We start from the raw sequence: 22,756 nt of genomic DNA, 5'->3' as shown, positions 1-22,756 counted from the left end.
TAAACACCCTCAGTCTTCCTCCTCAATGTATTCATACTTCCTGTGGGACTCAGAAACTCACTGGCTAAAGCAACAGTTCTTTGGCTAAGCTGTCTCTGGATAAGATCACTTAGAGCTTCAGCCCTGAGCTCCAGGAGACCTTGAACATTCCAGGAGCTGGAAAATGTCAGTGAAATGGGGAAAAATGATGTAGCTCAGGAACGGTTGGGGTTAAACATCTTACCTAAGGTAGCTTGGCTCATCAGGAACAGGACACACTTCGTCTTGGCTTCCTCTGTTCCCCAGGTGGCCTACCTTAACTCACAGAGCCTAATCACTGGAGTAAAGGGCACACAGGAGGGATAGTTCCCACAATTCTCCACCACACTACAGCGACGCATTTATTTTGTCTATATAAAAATGCTGATAAATTAATGGTTCAATGTGCCACAGGGTACCATGAGTTCTTAAGGATGTTTCTTTGGCCATAGTACAACTCCCAGGCTTGATTCTTACAATGCAATTCCACATTCATGTTCCCTACATCCTTGACATGGAGTTCAGAATACATACAAATTCTAGAATTTGGTAGCTGAGAGTGACTTCAGAAATCATTTTATTCTACTTAACAGCTGTGAAATTAAGGCCAAGAACATGGCTTTAATTGTTCAAGAATGAGTATCCTATTTTCCCAACTGGTTTCCTAGATCCTTGGAAGCAGAAACTATTCTCAACTTCCCGAAGTCAAGCATGGTTCTGAGAATACACTGTGTACATCACATATATTCAGTTGGTACCTCCTCGTGCCAAACACAGGGATTAAATAAGCCTTCATGATTACAAAATATGTGAAAAGAGTAATCAAAAAATGTGTGTGTGTGTTATACGTGGGTCACACAATTGCTCTGCTTGGGTTTTTCAGTAACTTTTTTAACATCTTCGTTGGAGCAAAGTTGCTTTACAATGTTGTGTTAGTTGCTGCTATATAACAAAGTGAATCAGCTATATGTATACATACATCCCCATATCTCCTCCCTCTTGCATCTCCCTCCCACCCTCCCTGTCCCATCCCTCTGGTGGTCACAAGCACCGAGCTGATCTCCCTGTGCTATGAGGCTGCATCCCACTAGCTATCTATTTTACATTTGCTAGTGTATATATGTCAATGCTACTCTCTCACTTCATCCCAACTTCCCCTTCCCCTTCCCCTTCCCTGTGTCGTCAAGTCTATTCTCTACGTCTGTGTCTTTATTCCTGTCCTGCCCCTACGTTCTTCAGAACCTTTTTTTTTTTTTTAGATTCCATATATATGTGTTAGCATATGGTATTTGTTTTTCTCTTTCCGATTTACTTCACTCTGTATGACAGTCTCTAGGTCCATCCACCTCACTACAAATAACTCAATTTCATTTCTTTTTATGGCTGAGTAGTATTCCATTGTATATATGTGCCACATCTTCTTTATCCATTCATCTGTCGATGGACACTTAGGTTGCTTCCATGTCCTGGCTATTGTAAATAGAGCTGCAATGAACACTGTGGTACATAACTCTTTTTGAATTATGGTTTTCTCAGGGTATATGCCCAATAGTGGGATTGCTGGGTCATATGGTAGTTCTATTTTTAGGTTTTTGAGGAACCTCCATACTGTTCTCCATAGTGGCTGTATCAGTTTACATTCCCACCAACAGTGCAAGAGGGTTCCCTTTTCTCCACACCCTCTCCAGCATTTATTGTTTGTAGATTTTTTGATGGTGGCCATTTTAACAGGTGTGAGGTGATACCTCATTGTAGTTTTGATTTGCATTTCTCTAATGATTAGTGATGAGTAATTCATTTTTAAATTCAGTTGACTGACTAACAGAAGCCCTGTCAGCCCCCCAAACCTCTGAGTGTCCTAGTCAAATACCTAGAGGGCAAAGCCTCACTAGTTCAGTGCCTTGAATTTAAGAAAATAAGACCTTATAATTGGAACAAAAGGGATGTTGTCTATTCTATTCCTGGTTAACCATGTAAAGTCCAGGAAACTCTAATTCAAGGATGACCAAGTACTGACAAGAAAGATTAAACATGGGTTTTGGAGTCAGACAAACTCAGGCAAATTGTTTAACCCATCTGAGCCTATTTCCTCCTGAACTGGATGTAATACAAACCTCAGATGATGGCAGTGAAGATTAAATAAGAAAATGGAAACAAAATGCCTAATCTCATAAATCCTTAATTTCTACTTTATTTTATGGCAGCATTTCCTCTCTAACCATGGAGAGGCTGAGCCAAACATTGTGAGAGAAGAAACTGCAAAACTCTGATAATTCACAGATAATTCAGCCAAGCCCCAGGCAATCACACTGAGTGCATTAGAGCATGACTGATGACATGAGTGGCCCATTTGACTGTTCATCAATTAATACAGATAGAAGATTAAATTTGATCAACTAATACAACTGAATTTAGATAGGCACACCAGCATAACATGTATTCCACATATTTTCCATTTCTTTGTGGTGATTCTCTGCTGCTCATTTCTTCTGATAAAGTCTACTTTTTGGTAATTCCAGTAAAAGAAAGAAAGCTGAAACGCAATAAGGAGTGAAGAGTTGTTAAGAAACAAAGCAGTCTTGCAAAGGAAAAGGAGAGTCTTAGAGTCTCAATTTATCTTACAGGAAAAGGATACTCTCCTTCCCTTTACTTCACAGCTGGAGCTTAGGGAGCAATTTTTCCTCCTCATTGAGAGAACAGAGTTTGCATCAGGCAACATAAATCTATCTACTCTCTTACTCTCCCACAGCCTGTTTTCCTCACCCTGTGGCTGTTCTAGTCACTTTAGGTCATTTTCCCAACACACATTAAATCAGTGTTTCTGAACCTTAAAAATAGTAAAACTTTTTACCATTTTTGTAAATGTAAAATATCTACTCTATTCCTGGATATTGTGATACCCCAAACCAGATTTTATTTTCTTTATAGCCTCACTAACCAAAAGGAGTTTACTGAGCTCTACTTTTTGCAGTTTACACTGTGGACTGTATATGTTCTTTCTGCATTCTCCAAAACATCAGTTTTATTTTTAAATGAGTAGGCTTTTTAAAACTACGTATACTCTCACTTTGGCAAATCTCTTTTAAGTCACTGAAATAAAAAGACTAAAATGGGGTTTTGATTTGGGCCGGTCGTGAAGTATAGTAACAATAGCAAAAAAAGTAGTGCCTGTTATCAGGCACTACTGGGAAGATCGGGAGCTGTATGACATTAATGGCACTGAGCAAGTCCTATTCTACTCTATAAAGGAGGTTAGCCAGCCAGACAACAAGGAAGGAATAGTAAGTGCAGCAGTAATCCCAGCTCATGTTTCCTGGCCCTCAGTGGATGAGAGGCACTCAGTTAATCCTCTCAACCACTTTATGAGGAAACTGAGGCTTAGAGCAAGTAAGGATCTTTCCTAAACCCACAAAGTTAATACAACCCATGTATAATTCCAGAGCCAGACTTCTTAGCTGCAGAAGTATTCTGCCAGAGTGTGAATAAAATATAACTAGTAATTACTGGGAGGAACACCAAAGAGACATAAAGTATGTGTTTCTATGTGCACATACATGCATGCACACATGTGCTAAAAAGCTTTCCCAATGTTCTAAGAGTATTGTGAAATACAATTTAAACAAGCTCCTAAGGTAGGGGTGGATTTGGTTGTGGCAGTTTTCCAGGAGCAGGTGAGTTTGATCTTTGGAATTAAGGTAGAGCATGGCCTGGCAGAGACCTGAAGCTGGGTGCACACTTCTGGGAAGGAGAGTGGCCAGATCGAAGGCACAGCAGTAAGACAATAGATTATGCTGGAAAGGCAATATGCAGCTGGGCACTGTTGAGGCATAGTGTTCAGGTGAGGGAGAACAAATGGTAGCAGTGCTATGGATTCCTGGGGTCTGTTGGTAGTATAATTGTAGGGTCAGGATAAACTTCTGGCATTTGATAAGATACTCATTAGATAGTTATTGCAGGTTTCTGAGTAAGAGAATTCTATGATAATTGTTTCTGGAAAATTATAATTGTTGTAGTTGTTTATTGGACTACTTGGAGTAGAGAAACTGAAGATGAGGTATAGTTTATATTTTAGTAGCCTGAGATAACAGAAGGCTGAGCTGGAGTGGCCATGGAAATAACTTTTTTTTTTAAATGACAAAGTCCTGCCATCAAGACTTCAGAGATGGTGTAACTTCATAATGAATGGCTGAAATGGTGGTTATTAGGCCATAGGGCGCACTCTCAAGGTAGCAATCAGAGCTAGATGCACTAGAGTTGAGGCCTCATATACCAGAGATGATTTAAATCAGAGTGTGAGTCTGCCTGGATGTAAAAGGAGGAATTTCAGTCTATTTGACTTCCATTGGTGCTCCTAATGCTCAAATCCACACAGAGTCCAAGGATAAAAGAGAAAACAGCCTGTTTAACTCTGCAAAATGCATCACCCCGAGGGCTAGAATGACCATCATAACTTTAGATGAAGATTCTCAAATAACAGTCTTCCAGACCCCACCCTCATCTAAGACACATGAGCAGGAGCACTTACCGCAAGCAACCACTTTGGGAGGAAGCACTCTCCACATAGTGTTTCAGAGCGAGTTGGAATTCTTCCAAGTCCTGTTCTATCACAGACATCTGACGCTGCACAAGCATGATGTGCTGCAGAGGAAGGGGCAAGTGTTACTGTGTTGACTATCATGGAGCCTCCCTAAGCCAAACCCCTACTGCTCATCCCATCCCTCCTCACAAAACAAACAATTTTTCATCTAAAAATGACTAAAAAGGCCATGACTAGTCCAAGTAATAACACTGTATAAAAACTGTAGTATAGGCAGGATATTTTCTTGCCTCTAGTAACAGGCACTAAAAAAGGTGTCCTTCATGATGACATATTTCCCTTTTAAAAGCAGTGGTTCTCCATCAGAATCACTGGGGAGGTTTTAAAATTGCATTTATATCAGAATCTCTGGAGTGGGGTCCAGGCACTGGTATTTATAAAAACCTCTCCAAATGACTTTAATGTGCAGCCAGGGTTGGGATCACTGACCTAAAGTCACTTACCAGATTTTAAAGAGAAGTTCTATTGTACACAATGCACAGCTCCAGCTTCTCCTTGGCTATTTTGTGATATTAGACATATTATGAATTTCATTACAACCAAATTTCAAAAAATATGTGTTCACTGAGGCATTTCCAAAGCTACATAAACCATCACAGGGTTCTCAAACAATTAACCACCTATAATAGGCCCTACTCAAATCTCATGGCATTAGATGAAACCTGTGTTTAATGGATCATGCTGGGTTAGATGACAACTGATTCTTGTAACAAATCCTATTACCATTATAGCACCTGTAGTTTGAATACTTTCCTAAAGATCTGCCTATGGGCTTCTCATGGTATTTTGATCTCAAGATTAGTCCTTTCCTCATCAATTTTTGGTAGTGAATCATAAAAGTGCAAAAAAAAAAAACAAGGATTGGAAGTGAATTATAAAAGTGCAAAGCAACAACAATAACGTGAGAAAGATTTAGAATATGAGGAAACTAACTTGCATGATCTTACCCAGCTATGTAGCAGTAGAGCTAGAATTAAGCCTCTGGTTTGCTATCTCCTATTCCAATGAACTTCTCTCTTAATGTTAACAGCTACCATTAGATGAACACTGATTATATTGTAGGTATTATGTTAGGCACTTTTTATATTGAACAAATGTTCCTACTTTGTGTTCCTACAGGGAATTAGTAAATGCTGGATTCTAGTATACAGTGATGGATTAAGATAGAATTCTTGTCTTCATAGGTTTTAGCAAAGAAATAAACAAGTCTTGAACACTGTGTCGAAGAAGTAATTTTAAGTATGGCCCATGAAACTTATTGTATGTAAATTGATCAGAATTCTACTAAAATTTTGACCAACTGTATTGCCAAATAAATTTTGATCCTTGTGTTAAAATCCTTTGACTATTTAAGGCTTAAAATAATATTTGGGCCCCAAACTCATATGAGCAGGAAGCAGGCTGTGAATACTGCATAACCCCTAAGAAAGGTAATGTTCCACAATGGGCTGACTCAGGTGTGGTCATGGATGATAATGGACCAAGAAGAAACTCTTAAAGAAGAACAGAAAACAGAGTTCCTCTTAGAATGGAGATCTGGTGTCTAATAGTGGAACTTCCTTCATTAACCAGATCTCAGAATGGAGATCTGGTGTCTAATAGTGGAACTTCCTTCATTAACTAGATCTCAGAATGGAGATCTGGTGTCTAATAGTGGAACTTCCTTCATTAAAATACCTTCCCAGTATGAATTCATTGTTGCAACTAACCCGTGAATGTTGTGTATTTCCTATTCATCTGTTTTCTGAGTGGCAGTTTTATGGCATTTATCCTGGCCTAGTTTTATCATTGTATATTTTATCTGTGTGTGTGCAGGGGTTGGGGGTTTCAGACCTTAAAGGGCTACATCCTGACCTTACAGAGAAGACTAAACATCATCCAGGGATCCTGGATTTTGAGCTAGAAGCAGTAACTGGAGGAGACTTTGGGTGGTCTCCCTTGTGAAGGTAATGTGTTCTATAAATGTGAAAAGAAAGATGCAAATGAACATCTGATGACCAGAAGGTAGACTATGGCACAGACTCCAAACTGTTCATCAAAATCCATTTCTTTCTTCTTTCTAGGTATAGAGTTAGACTTACAAATTCCATTATCCCTTGAAGTTAGGTGTAGCCAACTGACGAGTTCTCACCAACAGAATATGAGCAGAAGTGCTGTGTACTACTTTTGAGCTAAGACTTTCAGGAAGGATGTGAGCCTCCTCCACCTTCTCTTTCTCTTTTCTGCTAGTAAGATGAAGACCTGCCTTAGGACTGGCAGGCCCACAGGTGAGAGAAGTCTGTGTCCCTGAATCATTGTGAGGACTATTTACTAGGAAAACTTTTATTGCATTGGAATCATCCTACATCTTGGGTCTATTTGTTTCCATAACCTAGTCAGCTAAATGAGTTCAGTAATTTTAATTGAGCTTTATCTTATTTCCCTTCAGGATCAGGAATCAAAGTCAATAACTATCTCCTAAGGTTGTATAATGAACAATCAGCCTCCTATCTGACTCTCCCAGGACCTAGTTTTAATATCAATGACTAAGAGTTAAAGATAATCTCTACCAAAATAATTATGGATACATCCTTTTGACAAAAATCTACAGATCAGATATTTCACAAACAGTGACTCACATGATTCTTATGGGGTTTCCTAATGAAATATTATAAATATATCCACCTATTCCATCATAATTCTTTTAGTCTGAAGGCAATTGTTATGCGATCTAGTGAGGCAGGTTGTAAATATGACCAGAGTCCCTCACTACTCCCTGAACCCATGCCCTTTGAAATGTGACTTTTCACTTCTCCATCTAGACATGGATTCTATTTCCCCTTTTCTTGGATCTGGGCTGGACTTCTAACTTGCTTTGGCCAACAGAACGTGGCAGAAGTGACGCTGTGGTGGTTTCAAATTTAGGCCCCAAGAGACCTTGTGAGTTTCCACTCTTTCGCTTGGATCCCTGACATTGTCATGTAAATGAGCCCTGCTAGAGCAGGGGTCAGCAAACTTTTTATGTAAAGGGCCAGATAGTAAAGGTTTTAGGCTTTGAAGGCCGTATGGTTCCTGTCACAACTACTCAACTCCCCTGTTTTATTGTGAAAGCAAACATAGGCAATAAATAAACAAATGGGTATGACTCTATTCCAGTGAAACCTTATATATAAAGACAAGCAGTGAACTGTAGTTTTGCCAACCCCTATGCTGGAGGATTAAAACCACATAGAACAAAGCTGAGTCAGTGGATTCATCCTAGCTGAGGTCCTAGACATGTGAGAAAGCCCAGCTATTATCAGTAAAGCTGGCATGCAGCTGATTACAGATGCCAAAAGGGAGCCAGCTGAGACCACCAAGATGATCTCGCCCTAAATTGCCTACATGCAGAATTGTGGTTTAAGCCATTCAGTTTTGGGTGGTTTGCTATATAGCAATAGCTAAATGGTTCACTCACTTATATACATGGATGTGAATATGATTTGGAAAAATTAAATTTACTCTGCAATCCAAACAAGGCACTTCTTTCCCCTCTTTTCCTCAGATATTTACACAAAGAAATCAGTTTATAAAGAGGCCCAGATAATCTGCCTGCATTTTATGACTACTGTGACAAGTGGAGCTTTTTGAATCTTGGGTAATTTAAGGTAGACTTTCTGAGGTCCAAAGAAAATCCTTAAATTTTTCTATGCTGGCCATGTTAAGATGTGGTATATGGAGTACGGGAGAAGTAGGGAAGGGGTCCTAATATCTTCATGATATTTCTATATGTCTCTTGTTTAAAATATACAGCCTTTAATCCTTACTGAAATCTGAGATCCTATAATGTAAATGGCCAGCCCAGAACTTTCTTTCACGGTAGAAAATAGTGCTACATTTTTGTTTCTCTGCTTTGGAAGGGGTTAATGTTGCTTTTATGACTTACCTTATAGGGATTTTGTTACAATGGAATTAGGGTGGAATATTTGGGTTTTCTTGGGCTGAGAAGTGCTAATTATGAAAGGTTAATCCAGGTTTACTGAATAGTATTTCCCAGTGACGTTACGTTACAGTTGCATGTACCTCTGATTTCTTGGATCTTTTTATTTCAAGAACTATCAGCTTTTTAAATAACTGGAGACAAAGAAATGTTTTAAACACAACCAATTTGTTTTATTTTATTCTGTCTCTATTACTACATTTACAATTGTGTTCCAAGCATTCTTCAGAAACATCAGAACCTTCCTTGTGTGCTCTTGTTGGAGTCTCTTAACAGCTACTGCAAAGCAAGACTATGTTTTGAAAGTCTCTGACATATTAGTTGGCAATAGCCCACAAAACACATTAAAGTGCATGGCAGAATTAATTTACTCACAAAATATTGTTCATAGGTTTAATGAGGATACAGAAGCAAAAAAAAAAAAAAAAAAGATATTAGATTTGTAAACTCCTATTGTATGAAAAAGGATTCTAGTGTATATATACAAAAATAATGTGCTCAAGAAAAGTTAACAGTTTTTGAAAAGCACCAGAATGTGATAAAATTTGTTTAAAATTATATTGACTTTTTTTGTTAACATCTTTACTGGAGTATAATTGCTTTACAATGTTGTGTTAGTTTCTGCTGTATAACAGAGTGAATCAGCTATACGTACCCTTATATCCCCATAACCCTTACCTCTTGCATCTCCCTCCCACCATCCCTACCCCACCCCTCTAGGTGGTCACAAAGCAATGTGCTGATCTCCCTGTGCAATGCAGCTACTTCCAACTAGCTATCTATTTTACATTTGGTAGTGTATATATGTCAGTGCTACTCTCTCACTTCGTTCCAGCTTCCCCTTCCCCTTCACCATGTCCTCAAGTCCACCCTCTACATCTACAAATTTATTCAGGTCCTGCCCCTAGGTTCATCAGAACCTTTTTCTTTTTTTTTTTTTTTCAGATTCCATATATATGTGTTAGCATATGGTATTTGTTTTTCTTTTTCTGACTTACTTCACTCTGTATGACAGACTCTAGGTCCATCCACCTCAGTACAAATAACTCAATTTTGTTTCTTTTTATGGCTGAGTAATATTCCATTGTATATATGTGCCACATCTGTCAATGAACACTTAGGTTGCTTCCATGTTCTGGTTATTGTAAATAGTCCTGCAGTGAACATTGTGATACATGACCCTCTATGAATTATGGTTCTCTCAGGGTATATGCCCAGTAGTGGGATTGCTGGGTCATATGGTAGTTCTATTTTTAGTTTTTGAAGGAACCTCCATACTGTACTCCATAGTGGCTGTATCAATTTACATTACCACCAACAGTGCGAGAGAGTCCCCTTTTCTCCACACCCTCTCCAGCATTTATTGTTTGTAGATTTTTGATGATGGCCATTCTGACCAGTGTTGGGTGATACCTCACTGTAGTTTTGATTTGCATTCTCTAATGATTAGTGATGTTGAGCATCCTTTCATTTGTTTGTTGGCAATCAGTATGTCTTCTCTGGAGAAATGTCTATTTAGGTGCATCCTTTCATTTGTTTGTTGGCAATCAGTATGTCTTCTTTGGAGAAATGTCTGTTTAGGTCTTCTGCCCATTTTTGAATTGGGTTATTTGTTTTTTCATACTGAGCTGCAGGAGCTGATTGTATATTTTGGAGATTAATCCTTTGTCAGTTTTTTCATTTGCAAATATCTTCTCCCATTCCAAGGGTTGTCTTTTCATCTTGTTTATTGTTTCCTTTGCTGGGCTTTTAAGTTTCATTAGGTCCCATTTGTTTATTTTTGTTTTTATTTCCATTACTCTAGGAGCTGGGTCAAAAAGGCTGTTGCTGTGATTTATGTCACAGATCGCTCTGCCGATGTTTTCCTCTAAGAGTTTTATAGTGTCTGGCCTTATATTTAGGTCTTTAATCCATTTTGAGTTTATTTTTGTGTATGGTGTTAGGCAGTGTTCTAATTTCATTCTTTTACATGTAGCTGTCCAGTTTTCCCAGCACCACTTATTGAAGATGCTATCTTTCTCCATTGTATATTCTTGCCTCCTTTATCAAAGATAAGGTGACCATATGTGCATGTGTTTACCTCTGGGCTTTCTATCATGTTCCATTGATCTATATTTCTGTTTTTGTGCCACTACCATACTGTCTTGATTATTTTAGCTTTGTAGTATAGTCTGAAGTCAGGGAGCCTGATTCCTCCAGCTCCTTTTCTTTTTCTCAAGATTGTTTTGGGTACTTGGGGTCTTTTGTGTTTCCATACAAATTGTGAAATTTCTTGTTCTAGTTCTTTGAAAAATGCCATTGGTAGTTTGATAGGGATTGCACTGAACCTGTAGACTGCTTAGGGTAGTATAGTCACTTTCATAATGTGGATTCTTCCAATCCAAGAACATGGTATATCTCTCCATCTGTTTGTATCATCTTTAATTTCTTTCATCAGTGTCTATAAACTATAAGTTTTATGCATACAGGTCTTCTGTCTCCTTAGGTAGGTTTACTCCTAGGTATTTTATTCTTTTTGTTGTAATGGTAAATGGGAGTCTTTCCTTAATTTCTCTTTCAGATTTTTCATCATTAGTGTATAGGAATGCAAGAGATTTCTGTGCATTAATTTTGTATCCTGCTACTTTACCAGATTCATTGTTTAGCTCTAGTTGCTTTCTGCTAGCATCTTTAGGATTCTCTATGTATAGTATCATGTCATCTGCAATGACAGTTTTACTTCTTTTCCAATTTGGATTCCTTTTATTTCTTTTCATCTCTGATTGCTGTGTCTAAAACTTCCAAAGCTATGTTGAATAATAGCTATGAGAGTGGGCTACCTTGTCTTGTTCCTGATCTTATTGGAAATGGTTTCAGTTTTTCACCATTGAGAGCGATGTTGGCTGTGGGTTTGTCATATATGGCCTTCATTATGTTGAGGTAAGTTCCCTCTATGCCTACTTTCTGGAGGGTTTTTATCATAAATGGGTGTTGAATTTTGTTAATAGTTTTTCTGCATTTATTGAGATTATCATATTGTTTTAATTCTTAAATTTGTTAATATGATGTATCATATTGAGAGATTTGTGTATATTGAAGAATCCCTGCGTTCCTGGGATAAACCCCACCTGATCATGGTGTATGATCTTTTAGTGTGCTGTTGGATTCTGTTTACTAGTATTTTGTTGAGGATTTTGACATCTATGTTCATCAGTGATATTGACCTGTAGTTTGTTTTGTATGATATCTTTGTCTGGTTTTGGTATCAGGGTGATGGTGGCCTCGTAGAATGAGTTTGGGAGTGTTCCTCCCTTTGCTATATTTTGGAAGAGTTTGAGAAGGATTGGTGTTAGCTCTCCACTAAATGTTTGATAGAATTTGCCTGTGAAGCCATCTGGTCCTGGGCTTTTGTTTGTTGGAAGATTTTTTAATCACAGTTTCAATTTCAGTGCCTATGATTGGTCTGTTTATATTTTCTATTTCTTCCTGGTTCAGTCTCAGAAGGTTGTGCTTTTCTAAGAATTTGTCTATTTCTTCCAGGTTGTCCATTTTATTGCCATATAGTTGCTTGTAGTGATCTCTCATGATCCTTTGCATTTCTGCAGTGTCAGTTGTTACTTCTCCTTTTTCATTTCTAATTCTGTTAATTTTAGTCTTCTCCCTTTTTTTCTTAATGAGTCTGGCTAATGGTTTATCAATTTTGTTTTTCTTCTCAAAGAACAAACATTTAGTTTTATTGCTCTTTGCTATTGTTTTCTTCATTTCCTTTTCATTTATTTCTGATCTGATTTTATGATTACTTTCCTTCTGATAGCTTTGGGTTTTTGTTTTTGTTTTTTTGTTCTTCTTTCTCTAATTGCTTTAGGTGTAAGGTTAGGTTTTTTATTTGAGATGTTTCTTGTTTCTTGAGGTAGGATTGCATTGCTATAAAATTCCCTCTTAGAACTGCTTTTGTTGCATACCATAGGTTTCGGGTCATTGTGTTTCCATTGTGATTTGTTTCTAGATGTTTTTTGATTTCCTCTCTGATTTCTTCAGGGATCTCTAGGTTATTTAGTAGCATATTGTTTAGCCTCCATGTTTTCATATTTTTTACCGTTTTTTTTTTCCCTATAATTGATATCCAGTCTCATAGCATTGTGGTCAGAAAAGGTACTTGATATGATTTCAGTTTTCTTAAATTCACCAATGCTTGATTTGTGACCCAAGATATGATCTATCCTGAAGAGTGTTCCATGAGCTCTTGAGAAAAAAGTGTATCCTGTTGTTTTTGGATGGAATGTCTTATAAATATCAATTAAGTCCATCTTTTTTAATGTTTCATTTAAAGCTTGTGTTTCCTTATTTATTTTCATTTTGGATGATCTCTCCATTGGTGAAAGTGGGGTGTTAAAACCTCCTACTATGATTGTGTTGCTGTCAATTTCCGCTTTTATAGCTGTTAGCATTTGCCTTATGTATTCAGGTGCTCCTATGTTGGGTGCATAAATATTTACAATTATTGTATCTTCTGCTTGGAATGATCCCTTGATCATTATGAAGTGTCCTTCTTTGTCTCTTGTAATAGTCTTTATTTTAAAGTCTATTTTGTCTGATATGAGAATTGCTACTCCAGCTTTCTTTTGATTTCCATTGCATGGAATACCTTTTTCCATCCCCTCACTTTCAGTTTGTATGTACCCCTAGGTTTGAAGTGGGTCTCTTGTAGACAGCATGTATATGGGTCTTGTTTTTGTATCCATTCAGCCAGTCTAGGTCTTTTGGTTCGAGCATTTAATCCATTTACATTTAAGGTAATTATCTATATGTATGTTCCTATTACCAATTTCTTAATTGTTTTGGGTTTGTTTCTGTAGGTCTTTTCCTTCTCTTGTGTTTCCTGCCTAGAGAAGTTCCTTTAGCATTTGTTGCAAACCTGGTTTGGTGATGCTGAATTCTCTTAACTTTTGCTTGTCTGTAAAGGTTTTAATTTATCTGTCAAATGTGAATGACACCCTTGCTGGTAGAGTAATCTTGGTTGTAGGTTTTTCCCTTTCATCACTTTAAATACGTCCTGCCACACTCTTCTGGCTTGCAGAGATTTTGCTGAAGAACCAGCTGTTAACGTTATGGGGATTCCCTTGTATGTTATTTGTTGCTTTTCCCTTGCTGCTTTTATATTTTTTGTTTGAATTAATTTTTGATAATTTGATTAAGATGTGTCTTGGTGTGTTTCTCCTTGGATTTTTCCTATATGGGACTCTCTGCACTTCCTGGACTTGATTGACTATTTCGTTTCCCATGTTAGGGAAGTTATCAACTATAACCTATTCAAATATTTTCTCAGTCCCTTTCTTTTTCTCTTTTTCTTCTGTGAACCCTATAATTTGAATGTTGGTGCATTTAATGTTGTCCCAGAGGTCTCTGAGACTGTCCTCAATTCTTTTCATTCTTTTTCCTTTATTCTGCTCTGCAGTATTTATTTCCACTATTTTATCTTCCAGGTCATTTATCTGTTCTTCTGCTTATTTATTCTGCTATTGATTCCTTCTAGAGAATTTTTAATTTCATTTACTTTGTTGTTCATGACTGTTTGTTTGCTCTTTAGTTCTTCTAAGCCTTGTTAAAAGTTTCTTGTATTTTCTCCATTCTATTTCCAAGATTTTGGATCTTCTTCCCTATACTTACTCTGAATTCTTTTTCAGGTAGACTGACTATTTCCTCCTCATTTGTTTGGTCTGGTGGGTTTTTACCTTGCTTCTTCATCTGATGCATATTTCTCTGTCTTCCCATTTTGTTTAACTTACTGTGTTTGGGATCTCCTTTTCGAAGCCTGCAGGTTCGTAGTTCCAGCTGTTTTTGGTGTCTGCCCCCAGTGGGTAAGGTTGATTCAGTGGTTTGTGTAGAGTTCCTGGTGGAGGGGACTGGTGCCTGTGTTCTGGTGGCTGGGGCTGGATCTTGTCTTTCTGGTGGCAGGACCGTGTCTGGTATTGTGTTTTGGGAGTCTGTGAACTTAGTATGATTTTAGGCTACCTCTCTGCTAAAGGGTGGGGTTGTTTTGCTATCTTGCTAGTTGTTTGGCATTAGGAGTCCAGCACTGGAGCTTGCTTGTGGTTGGGTGGAGGTAAGGCTTAGTGTGGAGATGGAGATCTCTGGGAGAGCTCTCACTGATTGATATTACATGGGGCCAGGAGGTCTCTGGTGGTCCAGTGTCCTGAACTCAGCTCTCCCACCCTCAGAAAGCCCTGACATCAGGCCAGAGCATCAAGACCCTGCCAGCCACACAGCTCAGAAGAAAACGGAGAAAAAAGGGAGAAAAAAATTAAAATAAAATAAATAATGTTATTAAAATAACAAAATTTAAAAGTAGTAATAATAGAGAGAGCTTCAAGATGGCGGAAGAGTAAGACGCAGAGATCACCTTCCTCCCCAAAAATACATCAGAAATACATCTATATGTGGAACAACTCCTACAGAAGACCTACTGAATGCTGGCAGAAGACCTCAGACCTCCCAAAGGGCAAGAAACTCCCCACGTACCTGGGTAGGGCAAAAGAAAAAAAGAAAAAAAACAGAGACAAAAGAATAGGGAGGGGACCTGCACCAGTGGGAGGGAGCTGTGAAGGAGGAAAGGTTTCCACGCACTAGGAAGCCCCTTCACGGGCAGAGACTGCGGGTGGCAGAGGGGGGAAGCTTCAGAGCCATGGAAGAAAGCACAGCAAGAGGGGTGTGGAGAACAAAGTGGAGAGATTCCCACACAGAGGATCGGTGCGGACCTGCACTCACCAGCCTGAGAGGCTTGTCTGCTCACCCGCCGGGACGGTTGGGGGCTGGGAGCTGAGGCTCGTGCATCGGTCGGATCTCAGGGAGAGGCCTGTGGTTGGCTGTGTGAACACAGCCTGAAGGGGACTAGTGCACCACAGCTAGCTGGGAGGGAGTCTGGGAAAAAGTATGGAGCTGCCGAAGAGGCAAGAGACGTTTTCTTGCCTCTTTATTTCCTGGTGCATGAGGAGAGGGGATTAAGAGCGACGCTTAAAGGAGCTCCAGAGACAGGCGCGAGCCACGGCTATCAGCATGGACCACAGAGATGGGCATGAGATGCTAAGGCTGCTGCTGCAGCCACCAAGATGCCTGTGTGGAAGCACAGGTCACTATCCACACCTCCCCTCCTGGGAGCCTGTGCAGCCTGCCACTGCCAGGGTCCCGTGATCCAGGGACAACTTCCCCGGGAGTACGCACCGCGCACCGCAGGCTGGTGCAAAGTCATGCTGGTCTCTGCCGCCACAGCTTTGCCCTACATCCGTGCTCCACCCTCCCCCCAGCCTGAGCAGGCCAGAGGCCCCGAATCAGCTGCTACTTTAACCCCGTCCTGTCTGAGCGAAGAACAGACACCTTCAGGTGACCTACACGCAGAGGCGGGTCCAAATCCAAAGCTGAACCCCAGGAGCTGTGCAAACACAGAAAAGAAAGGGAAATCTCTCCCAGCAGCATCAGGAACAGCGGATTAAATCTCCACAAGCAACTGGATGTACCCTGCATCTGTGGAATACCTGAACAGACAACGAATCATCCCAAATTGAGGAGGTGGACTTTGGGAACAACGATATATATATATTTTTTCCTTTTTCTCTTTTTGTGAGTGTGTATGTGTATGCTTCTGTGTGTGATTTTGTCTGTATAGCTTTGCTTTTACCATTTGTCCTAGGGTTCTGTCTGTCCATTTTTTTTTTTAATTAAAATTTTTTTTGTCATAATAATTATTTTTTATTTTAATATCTTTATATTATTTTATTTTACTTTATTTTATTTTATTTTATCTTCTTCTTTCTTTGTTCCTTTTTTTCCTCCCTTTTATTCTGAGCCGTGTGGAGGACAGGCACTTGGTGCTCCAGCCAGGCGTCAGGGCTGTGCCACTGAGGTGGGAGAGCCAAGTTCAGGACACTGCTCCACAAGAGATCTCCCATCTCCCCATAATATCAAACAGCAAAAATCTCCCGGAGATCTCCATCTCAACACCAAGACCCAGCTCCACTCAATGACCAGCAAACTACAATGCTGGACACCATAGGCCAAACAACTAGCAAGACAGGAACAAAACGCCATGCATGGGCTTCCCTGGTGGTGCAGTGGTTGAGAATCTGCCTGCTAATGCAGGGGACATGGGTTCAAGCCCTGGTCTGGGAGGATCCCACATGCCGTGGAGCAACTGGACCCGTGAGCCACAACTACTGAGCTTGCTCGTCTGGAGCCTGTGCTCCACAACAAGACAGGCCACAATAGTGAGAGGCCCATGCACTGCGATGAAGAGTGGTCCCTGCTTGCCGCAACTAGAGAAAGCCCTCTCACGGAAACGAGGACCCAACACAGCCAAAAATAAATAAATAAATAAATAAAATAAAGTACCAAACACTTAAAAAAAAAAACAAAACTCCATGCATTAGCACAGAGGCTGCCTAAAATCATAACAAGGCCACAAACAGCCCAAAACACCAGGTGTGGACCTGCCCATCAGAAAGACAAGATCCAGCCTCATCCACCAGAACACAGGCACTAGTCCCTTCCACCGGGAAGCCTACACAACCCATTGAACCAACCTTAGCCATTGAGGATGGACACCAAAAACAATGTGAACTATGATCCTGCAGCCTGCAAAAAGGAGACCCCAAACACAGTAAGTTAAGCAAAATTAGAAGACAGAGAAACACACAGCAGATGAAGGAGTAAGGCAAAAACCTATCAGACCTAACAAATGAAGAGGAAGTAGGCAGTTTACCTGAAACAGAATTCAGAATAATGATAGTAAAGAAGATCCAAAATCTTGGAAATAGAATGGAGAAAATACAAGAAACGTTTAACAAGGACCTAGAAGAACTAAGACCAAACAAACAGTGATGAACAACACAATAAATGAAATTAAAAATTCTCTAGATGGGATCAATAGCAGAATAACTGAGGCAGTAGAATGGATAAGTGATGTGGAAGATAAAATAGTGGAAATAACTACTGCAAAGCAGAATAAAGAAAAAACAAGGAAAATAATTGAGGACAGTCTCAGAGACATCTGGGAAACATTAAATGCACCAACATTCGAATTACAGGGGTCCCAGAAGAAGAAGAGAAGAAGAAAGGGACTGAGAAAATATTTGAAGATTATAGTTGAAAACTACCCTAATATGGGAGAGGAAATAGTCAAGTCCAGGAAGTGCAGGGAATCCCATACAGGATAAATCCAAGGAGAAACACACCAAGACACATATTAATCAAACAATCAAAAGTTAAATACAGAGAAAAAATATTAAAAGCAGCAAGGGAAAAAAAAAAATTAACACATAAGGGAATCCCCATAAGGTTAACAGCTGATCTTTCAGCAGAAACTCTGCAAGCCAGAAGGGAGTGACAGGACATATTTAAAGTGGAAGGAGAAATCTCTACAACCAAGATTACTCTACTAGCAAGGATCTCATTCAGATTTGATGGAGAAATTAAAAGCTTTACAGACAAGCAAAAGGTAGGAGAATTCAGCACCACCAAATCAGCTATAGAACAAATGCTAAAGGAACTTCTCTAGGCAAGAAACACAAGAGAAGGAAAACACCTACAATAACAAACCCAAAATATTTAAGAAAATGGGAATAGGAACATACATATCAATAATTACCTCAAATGTAAATGGATTAAATGCTCCAACCAAAAGACATAGATTGGCTGAATGGACAAAAAAACAAGACCCGTATATATGCGGTCTACAAGAGACACACTTCAGACCTAAGGGCACATACAGACTGAAAGTGAAGGGAAGAAAAAGATATTCCATGCAAATGGAAATCAAAAGAAAGCTGGAGTAGCAATTCTCATATCAGACAAAATAGACTTTAAAACAAAGACTATTACAAGAGACAAAGAAGAACACTACATAATGATCAAGGGAGCAATCCAAGAAGAAGATATAACAATTTTAACAATTTATGCACCCAACATAAGAGCACCTCAATACTTAAGGCAAATACTAACAGCCAGAAAAGGGGAAATCGAGAGCAACACAATCATAGTAGGGGACTTTAACACCCCACTTTCACCAATGGACAGATCATCCAAACTGAAAATAAATAAGGAAACACAAGCTTTAAATGATACATTAAACAAGATGGACCTAATTGATATTTATAGGACATTCCATCCAAAAACAACAGAATACACATTCTTCTCAAGTGCTCATGGAACATTCTCCAGGACAGATCATATCTTGGGTCACAAATCAAGCATTGGTAAATTTAAGAAAATTGAAATCATATCAAGTATCTTCTCTGACCACAATGCTATGAGACTAGATATCAATTATAGGAAAAAATCTGTAAGAAATACAAACACACGGAGGCTGAATAACATTCTACTAAATAACCAAGAGATCCTTGAAGAAATCAAAGAGGAAATCAAAAAATACCTAGAAACAAATGACAATGAACACACGATGACCCAAAACCTATGGGATGCAGCAAAAGCAGTTCTAAGAGGGAAGTTTATAGCAATACAATCCTACCTTAAGAAACAAGAAACATCTCAAATAAACAACCTAACCTTACACCTAAAGCAATTAAAGAAAGAAGAACAAAATCCCCCAAAGTTAGCAGAAGGAAAAACATCTTAAAAATCAGATCAGAAATAAAGGGAAAAAAATGAAGGAAACGATAGCAAAGATCAATAAAAGTTGGTTCTTTGAGAAAATAAAAAAAATTGATAAACCATTAGCCAGACTTATCAAGAAAAAAAGGGAGAAGACTCAAATCAATAGAATTAGAAATGAAAAATGAGGAGTAACAACTGACACTGCAGAAATACAAAGCATCATGAGAGATTACTACAAGCAGCTGTATGCTAATAAAATGGACAACCTGGAAGAAATGGATAAATTCTTAGAAATGCACAACCTTCCGAGACTGAACCAGGAAGAAATAGAAAATATGAACAGACCAGTCACAAGCACTGAAATTGAAACTGTTATTAAAAATCTTGCAAGAAACAAAAGCCCAGGACCAGATGCCCTCACAGGCGAATTCTCTCAAACATTTAGAGAAGAGCTAACACCTATCCTTCTCAAACTCTTCCAAAATATAGCAGAGGGAGGAACACTCCCAAACTCATTCTAGAAGGCCACCATCACTCTGATATCAAAACCAGACAAAGATGTCACAAAGAAAGAAAACTACAGGCCAATATCACTGATGAACATAGATGCAAAAATCCTCAACAAAATACGAGCAAACAGACTCGAACAGCACATTAAAAGGAACATACACTATGATCAAGTGGGGTTTATCCCAGGAATGCAAGGATTCTTCAATATACACAAATCAATGAATGTGATACACCATATTAACAAACTGAAGGGGAAAAACCATATGATCACCTCATGAGATGCAGAGAAAGCTTTTGACAAAATTCAACACCCATTTATGATAAAAACCCTCCAGAATGTAGGCATGGAGGGAACTTTCCTCCACATAATAAAGGCCATATGTGACAAACCCACAGCCAACATCGTCCTCAATGGTGAAAAATTGAAACCATTTCCACTAAGATCAGGAAAAAGACACGTTTTTCCACTCTCACCACTGTTATTCAACATGGATTTGGAAGTTTTAGCCACAGCAATCAGAGAAGAAAATGAAATAAAAGGAATCCAAATCAGAAAGGAAGAAGTAAAAGTGTCACTGTTTCCAAATGATGTGATAGTATACATAGAGAATCCTAAAGTTGCTACCAGAAAACTACTAGAGCTAATCAATGAATTCGATAAAGTAGCAGGATACAAAATTAATGCACAGAAATCTCTTGCATTCCTATACACTAATGATGAAAAATCTGAAAGTGAAATTAAGAAAACACTCCCATTTAGCACTGCAACACAAAGAATAAAATACCTAGGAATAAACCTACCTAAGGAGAAAGAAGACCTGTATGCAGAAAATTATAAGACACTGATGAAAGAAATTAAAGATGATACAAATAGATGGAGAGATTTACAATGTTCTTGGATCAGAAGTATCAACATTGTGAAAATGACTCTATTACCCAAAGCAATCTACAGATTCGTTGCAATCCCTATCAAAGTACCACTGGCATTTTCCACAGAACTAGAACAAAAAAATTCACAATTTGTATGGAAACACAAAAGACCCCGAATAGCCAAAACAATCTTGAGAAAGAAAATGGAGCTGGAGGAATCAGCTCCCTGACTTCAGACTATACTACAAAGCTACAGTAATCAGGACAGTATGGTACTGGCACAAAAACAGAAATATAGATCAATGGAACAGGATAGAAAGCCCTGAGATAAACCCAAGCATATATGGTCACCTTTTCTTTGACAAAGGAGTCAAGAATATACTGTGGAGAAAAGACAGCCTCTTCAATAAGTGGTGCTGGGAAAACTGGACAGCTACATGTAAAAGAATGAAATTAGAACACTGCCTAACACCATACACAAAAATAAACTAAAAATGGATTAAAGACCTAAATGTAAGGCCAGACACCATCAAACTCTTAGAGGAAAACACAGGCAGAACACTGTATGACATAAATAACAGCAAGATCCCTTTTGACCCACCTCCTAGAGAAATGGAAATAAAAACAAAAATAAACAAATGGGAACTAATGAAACTTAAAAGCTTTTGCACAGCATAGGAAACCATAAACAAGACGTAAAGACAACACTCAGAATGGGAGAAAATATTTGCAAATGAAGCAACTGACAAAGGATTAATCTCCAAAATTTACAAGCAGCTCATGCAACTCAACATTAAAAAAACAAACAACCCAATCCAAAAATGGGCCGAAGACCTAAATAGACATTTCTCCAAAGAAGATATACAGATTGCCAACAGACACATGAAAGAATGCTCAACATCATTAATCATTAGACAAATGCAAATCAAAACTACAGTGAGAACTCCCTCTTGTGAGAACACCAGAATCACAACTAGCTGCTGGACAATCATCGACAGGAAGACACTGGAACTCACCAAAAAAGATACTCCACATCTAAATACAAAGGAGAAGCCACAATGAGACGGTAGAAGGGGTGCAATCAGAGTAAAATCAAATCCCATAACTGGTGGGTGGGTGACTCACAGACTGGTGAACACTTATACCACAGAAGTCCACCCACTGGAGTGAAGGTTCTGAGCCCCACGTCAGGCTTCCCAACCTGGAGGTCTGGCAACGGGAGGAAGAATTCATAGAGAATCAGACTTTGAAGCCTAGTGGGAATTGATCACAGGACTTCGACAGGACTGGGGGAAGCAGAGACTCCACTCTTGGAGGGCGCACACAAAATAGTGTGCGCATCGGGACCCAGGGGAAGGAGCAGTGACCTTGGGGGAGACTGAACCAGACCTACCTGCTAGTGTTGGAAGGTCTCCTGCAGAGGCGGGGGGTGGCTCTGTTTCACCGTGGGGACAAGGACACTGGCAGCAGAAGTTCCGGGAAGTACTCCTTGGCGTGAGCCCTCCCAGAGTCTGTCATTAGCCCCAACAAAGAGCCCAGGTAGGCTCCAGTGTTGGGTTGCCTCCGGCAAAACAACCAAAAGGGAGGGAACACAGCCCCACCCATCAACAGTCAAGTGGATTAACGTTTTACTGAGCTCTGACCACCACAGCAACAGACAGCTCTACCCACCACCAGAGCCTCCCATCAAGGGAGATAGCCTCAACCACCAGAGGGCAGACAGCAGATGAAAGAAAAACTATAATCCTGCAGCCTGTGGAACAAAAACCACATTCACAGAAAGATAGACAAGATGAAAAGGGAGAGGGCTATATACCAGATGAAGGAACAAGATAAAAGCCCAGAAAAACAACTAACTGAAATGGAGATAGGCAACCTTCCAGAAAAAAAATTCAGAATAATGATAGTGAAGATGATCCAGAACCTTGGAATAAGAATGGAGGCAAAGATCGAGAAGATGCAAGAAATGTTTAACAAAGACCTAGAAGAAATAAAGAACAAAGAAACAGAGATGAACAATACAATAACTGAAATGAAAACTACACTAGAAGGAATAAATAGCAGAATAACTGAGGCAGAAGAACAGATAAGTGACCTGGAAGACAGAATGGTGGAATTCACTGCTGTGGAACAGACTGAAGAAAAAAGAATGAAAAGAAATGAAGACAGCCTAAGAGACCTCTGGGACAACATTAAACGCAACAACATTCGCATTATGGGGG

At 39.2% G+C, this 22,756-nt stretch overlaps 1 protein-coding gene across 1 annotated transcript in view; it reads right to left on the bottom strand.

The window, feature by feature from the left end:
• Positions 1 to 22,756, bottom strand: part of NECAB1 (N-terminal EF-hand calcium binding protein 1) — a 237,438-nt gene that overhangs the window by 8,700 nt on the left and 205,982 nt on the right. The window contains exon 9 of the mRNA XM_068525486.1: positions 4,544 to 4,656. Within this exon, the coding sequence (XP_068381587.1) occupies positions 4,544 to 4,656 (113 nt within the window). The remainder of the gene's footprint in view (positions 1 to 4,543; positions 4,657 to 22,756) is intronic.

The sequence above is a fragment of the Eschrichtius robustus genome, chromosome 17 (genome assembly GCF_028021215.1).
Source record: "Eschrichtius robustus isolate mEscRob2 chromosome 17, mEscRob2.pri, whole genome shotgun sequence".
In the NCBI taxonomy this organism is placed as follows: domain Eukaryota; kingdom Metazoa; phylum Chordata; class Mammalia; order Artiodactyla; family Eschrichtiidae; genus Eschrichtius; species Eschrichtius robustus.
The sequence above is the reverse complement of the archived record's forward strand: the minus strand, read 5'-3'. Positions and strand labels throughout refer to the sequence as shown.